The 5,416-nt window shown below is 55.4% G+C and overlaps 2 protein-coding genes across 3 annotated transcripts in view; one reads left to right on the forward strand and one right to left on the reverse strand.

Annotated features, from left to right (window-relative positions):
• Nucleotides 1-1,315, forward strand: part of FXYD3 (FXYD domain containing ion transport regulator 3) — a 6,338-nt gene extending 5,023 nt beyond the window's left edge. Inside the window, exons 5-8 of one of the 2 annotated variants that reach the window (XM_010848974.1) lie at nt 396-470; nt 557-593; nt 914-951; nt 1,104-1,312. In XM_010848974.1, coding sequence (XP_010847276.1) covers nt 396-470; nt 557-593; nt 914-951; nt 1,104-1,123 — 170 coding nt within the window. In that variant the 3' untranslated portion in view covers nt 1,124-1,312. Of the gene's footprint in view, nt 1-395; nt 471-556; nt 594-913; nt 952-1,103 lie in introns of both variants that reach the window. The other variant, XM_010848973.1, reaches the window with a different exon arrangement.
• Nucleotides 1,316-2,298: 983 nt separating this feature from the next.
• Nucleotides 2,299-5,416, reverse strand: part of LGI4 (leucine-rich repeat LGI family, member 4) — a 9,211-nt gene continuing 6,093 nt past the window's right edge. The window contains exons 9-10 of the mRNA XM_010848983.1: nt 4,947-5,416; nt 2,299-3,264 (exon numbers count right to left, since the gene is read on the reverse strand). Coding sequence (XP_010847285.1) covers nt 2,950-3,264; nt 4,947-5,416 — 785 coding nt within the window. The 3' untranslated portion in view covers nt 2,299-2,949. The remainder of the gene's footprint in view (nt 3,265-4,946) is intronic.

The following is a 5,416-nucleotide window of genomic DNA, read 5'->3' on the forward strand; positions in this document are numbered from 1 at the left end:
AGGGAATAAGATCTCCAGTCTGGTCCTTGGGACTGCCCACATTTTCTTCCACACAGCCCTCCCTCTGCTTCTCAGGTCTCTATTCAAATGTGCCCTTTCGGAGGAGTCTTCCCTGGCCACTCTCCCTCAAAGAGCTCTCCTCTGACTTTCTGTCTCCTGGACCTGCTTATTTGTCTTCAGACCTTCTCTCTACCTAATACCACATTAAATCTCTGTTGCTTGCTGTGTGCAAACTGGAAAGTTAGCACAGGGGGATGGGGGAGCCGTCTGTTCTCTCCACTGCTATAACCCACATCAGAGGTGCCCAAGAGACATTGTCAAGTAGCTGGGGGCTCGGATGGGGAGGGCATGAGCTGGCATGCCATGCCCATGCAGACCCTCTGGGTTTCTCCTAGACTGGTACAGCCTCCGGGTCGGCGGGCTCATCTTCGCAGGGATTCTGTGTGCCATGGGCATCATTGTCCTCATGAGTGAGTGCAGGGGCTGGGGGGGTGGCTGGCAGGGCAGGGCAGGGCTGGGGGTGTCCTTCCCTGACATCCTCCTCTCCCCCTAACAGGTGGGAAATGCAAATGCAAGTTCCGACAGAAGCCCAGGTAAGATGGGTTCCCAGGAGCGTGCCTGACTCATGCTGGAGATGCTTTTCCAGAGCAAAGAGCTAAATCTCATAGGAAAAAGCCAGGCCTCTGGGCCCTGCCCTGGAAAATTCCTGCTCCTAAGATTTTTCCAGGTTCATTCTTCAGAGCTATGAATCTTCAGAGGGCCTCAAATCCTGAAATGCTTTTGGTCCCCGGGATGGTATAACCCTGTGAAAAAATAGCTAAGGAGCTATGTCAGGGCAAGCTGAGACTCCTCTAGCCATGAAGGAGAGGAGAAACAGGAGGGATCAGAGATCTCACCACTTTTCTTTCCCTAGCCACCGTTTAGGAGATGCCCCACCTCTCATCACCCCAGGTAAGACAGGGACAGAGTAGGGCTGAGAGGAACACGGTAGGGTGGGGGGAGATGGGGTGTGTGTGTGTGTGTGTGTGTGTGTGTGTATGGAGGCACCCTGGGGGGAAATAACTTGATCCACTCTCACAAGCTGACCCTGTCACCTCTCCCAGGCTCCGCCCAAAACTGTTGAGAATGGATCAGCAGAAAGAGCTCCAAGGACTACTCTTTCCCCAAGTCCTGGCTCTGCAAGGGAGCCTGAACTCCAGGATGGAATTCTCCACTCCCTCCTCAGACCGCCTGGCCAGGGCTCCATCTCACCTCTCCCTGGAGGGGTCTCTGTTCAATTTTTACTCTAAAATGATTTTTGTCTCATACCCAAGCAGCCTTGAGCCTCCCTATATTTGCATTGGGGTTTGTGGTGGGAAGGGCAGGAGAAGGTTGATGTGCATGGGGGCTGGCACGGAAGCTGGCAGCTGAATCTCTTCACTGGGATGAGACCACAGGCCTGCTTCTGCATGACCTGGTGGATGGCATGGGGCCCGACCTCTGCCTCTGTGGCCATGGGAACCACACGTGCAATTTAAAATGCTCTACTTGGGGTATATTTTTGAGAGTGAAAGGAGCTCCAGCCAGATGAAATACTGAACCAAGTGGACCCTGGGACCATCCCAGGAAAGCTAGGATGTGGAATGATCCTAGTACCCAGGAGTACCCAGATAGCTTGATTATAATAGTGAGGCCCTATGACCCTTCTAGAGAAGGAAATGGCACCCCATTCCAGTACTCTCGCCTAGAGAATCCCATGGACAGAGGAGCCTGGTGGGCTGCTGTCCATAGGGTTACACAGAGTGGGACACAACTGAAGCAACTTAGCCTGCATGCATGCATGGCCCTCTCACTCACCTCAGATCCCACTTCATTATAAAAGATGCTTCCTAACACCCAAATGTTCCTATGAGACCTTTAAATTATTCCCCACAATATAATGGCTACACCTCTAACCAGGCTTGAACTCCCTTACACAGTCTCCAGTACCCAATAAGACTTTCAAAAAGTCCCCAAGAGCCACAAAAATGCCTAAAACCCTTCAAGACACCTCCAAATATCTCCTGGAATACACAGACCAACAATAACCCCATGACCTAACCCTCTAACAATGCCTTTATATCTCCTGCACACCCCACAAGGCCCCCCATAGGAGCCCACACTCCTTAGAGACCTCGTGAAAGCTCACCAAGGGCAGCCAGCATGCACCCTGGGACACCTCCCCTCTCCTTAATACAGCTCCTGTGACACTACTCCTCCTCCCTACCCCAAACCCACGCCACAGGAGACACCTTCTCCCAATAACCCCACAACAACCGGTGGGCGGGTGCACAGCGCGTTTATTGAGCCCATGCACTTTCCGTCCGCGATCGTGTCACCGACCCGGGACAGGCAACCCTGGCTCCCGGCTAAAACTCACTTTTTCCCACCTATTCCTCGCGCACGCGCAAGAGGAACAACACGCTGGGCTTCCGCCTCGGCAGCAGGCGTGCGCACAAGCAGTAGAGGAAGTTAGCAGGCCCGGCAGGGAAAACTGCCCAGCGACTGATGACGTCATGAAGGCGGGCGCTAAAAGCGATTGGCCGGATTGAGTTTAGAAGGAAAAGGCAAGCTATCGCCTTCTCAGTACTTTTACAGAGAACAGAAGGGGTGGGAGTGGGTTGAGGAGGACTTCTCCAGAACTCATGGAGCTCTTCACATTACCCTCCCACCATGATTTGTCTACCGGCTCCATGCAACCGTCCCCCAGCCTGAGCCCCCAAGTCATCTTTGATGGGTGTCATCTCCCAGCCAAGAAGTCGCTTAAGACTGAAAGGGCAGCTCTTGCCTTGAACTTGGCTTGTGGTCAGCATCTCACAGGACCAGCTGTCACTTCTGAATAGGGCCAGGAGGCCAGTAAAGGGGACATCCTGAGGCCCAGGAATCCCCATGCCAGCCCCCTGCCGGCCATGTCCAGCGTCCCTTCCAGCCTCAGGCACTGAGGTCTAACTCATGATGCTGGTAGATCTGTGTGGGGCCCTTGAAGCAAGCAGCGAAGAGGAAGCGTCTTCCGGCCATGGTGATGTGAGCAAAGGCCCGAGGGGCCACTATCGCCGGGGGCCCCAGCTCCTGCAGTGGTTCCAGGAGCCCCTTGTCAGGCTCAAGGCGGAAAACCTGGCTGAAGGCGAAGTCACTGCCCAGGATGGCCAGCTGGTCCTTGGCAATGAGCAGTGGCTGGAAGACATGGGCCCCTCGAGAGGGAAGTTTCTGCAGCAGGCGAAACATGGAGCCATCCCAGCGCATGACCTGTGGGAGAGGGGCCGCTCATTAGGGCTGGGGTCCCCAGGGCCAGGCCTTCCGGTGAGTGGTCCCCTAGGCTCCAGAGGACTTGAAATAGCTCAGGAACAGAGGCCTTTAGGTCCACAAACTCCCACAGCTTTCTCATCTTCCTAAATGTCACCAACCAGCTGCTCAGCCCACAGACTTGGAGTCACTCTGGACCCTTCTCTCTCCTTCAGCCCCACATAGAATCAGTCAGCCCTGGAGTCAGTTAGTTTCACCTATGATGGTATGCACTTCTCCCATCTCCTCTGGCCGCACTCTGGCCCAACCACAGTCACCTGCCTCCTGGACCATCACATAACCTCCTCCCTGGTCTTCTTGGTCTCCTTGCTCTTGTCCCTGTGCCTACAGTCTGCTCCCCACGCAGACACCCTGTGAACCCCTGAGACATATCAGTGCCTCTCAGGCTAAAAGCCCTGCCCATGGCTATATCTCACTCCAGAGAGTGCTGGAGGGAGTGGGCCATCAGCCCTGGGGATTCAGGGTGTGGTGGCTGTGGTTAAATGTAAGTACTGGGGACTTCCCTGGTGGCAGAGTGGGTAAGAATCCACCTGCCAAGGCAAGGGACATGGGTTTGACCCCTGGTCCGAGAAGATTCCACACACCGTGGAGCAATTAAGCCTGCAAGCCACAACTACTGAGCCCACAAGCCACAAATATTAAGCGTGTGTGCCCCACTACTGAAGCCCACGCGCCCAGAGCCTGTGCTCTGCAACAGGAGGAGCCACTGCAGTAAGAAGCCTGTGCACTGCAACGAAGACCAGCCCCTGTTCGCCACAACTAGAGAAAGCCTGAGCAAAAAGCAATGAAGACCCAGAACAGCCATATATAAAAAATTTTTTTAAAAATGTAGGTACTGGAGTGTGTCATTTTGGGAGTAGAATCAGAATCTTGGGGCCAGTGTCAGTGTTGGGAGATGGAGAGTGGTTTAAGGTCAAAGGTCCATCTAGTCAAAGCTATGGTTTTTCCAGTAGTCACGTATGGATTTGAGAGTTGGACCATAAAGAAGGCTGCTGCTGCTGCTGCTGCTGCGTCACTTCAGTTGTGTGCGGCACCAAATAATTGATGCTTTCGAACTGTGGCGCTGGAGAAGGCTCTTGAGAGTCCCCTTCGCAGCAAGATCAAACCGGTCCATCCTAAAGGAAATCAACCCTAAATACTCATTGGAAGGACTGATGCTGAAGCTGAAGCTCCAAAACTCTGGCCACCTGATTTGAAGAGCTGACTCATTGGAAAAGACCCTGATGCTGGGAAAGATTGGGGGCAGGAGGAGAAGGTGATGACAGAGGATGAGATGGTTGGATGGCATCACCAAATCAATGGACGTGAGTTTGAGCGAACTCCAGGAGATAGTGAAGGACAGAGAAGCCTGGTGTGCTGCAGCCCATGGGGTCACAAAGAGTCAGATAAGACTGAATAACCGAACAACAACAGTCTTAAGGGGTCACAGTCTTGGAGTTTGCGTTGGGATAGGGTCAGAGCTCAAAGATCATTATATTAGGAAGGTCGGCTGTCAGGCAGGTCAGCCTTCAGAGGCCAGCGTGTGAGGTTGGGTCAGTGCTTAAGAGGCCAGCCTGGAGTGGGAGTGAGCTGCTGCCAGTCAGGTGGAGCTTGTGCCCACCCCGCAGGACTGCACCCAGCCTCACCATGGAGTCCCCGATGTAGCGTGTCAGGCACAGGAATACGTCCCCGCCGGCCTGGAAGTGGCGCGTGGCATAGACGTCCTCAGCCTCGGGGATATCCGTCCGCCGCTCGAAGCGGCCCCCGAACCAGTGGAAGAGCACGGGCCGCTGCGAGGCAGAGGCCAGCAGCAGATGGGGCCGGCCGTCCAGTTCGAGGGCCTCAACGTCCGTGTCCCGGTGCCAGGCATGCAGGCTCTGGCGCGGGTAGAAGCCGGGCCCGTCCCGGCACAGCAGTGTTGTGCTGCCCGCCTTGGAGGCGTCAGCCACCACGAAGCAGGGCTGCCCGTCCAGCCACAGGAGCTCGGCGTCATTGGGCCGCAGCAGCCGCCGTGGGGCCAGGGCCTGCAGTGGGGCTAGGCGCAGGTCGGGGCCGGGCCGGGCCCACAGCTGTGAGCCTCCCCACAGGCGGGCGGGCCGCCTGAAGAGGCGGGGGG

The sequence above is a fragment of the Bison bison genome, unplaced genomic scaffold, assembly GCF_000754665.1.
Source record: "Bison bison bison isolate TAMUID 2011002044 unplaced genomic scaffold, Bison_UMD1.0 scf7180017864280, whole genome shotgun sequence".
Classification (NCBI taxonomy): Eukaryota; Metazoa; Chordata; class Mammalia; order Artiodactyla; family Bovidae; genus Bison; species Bison bison.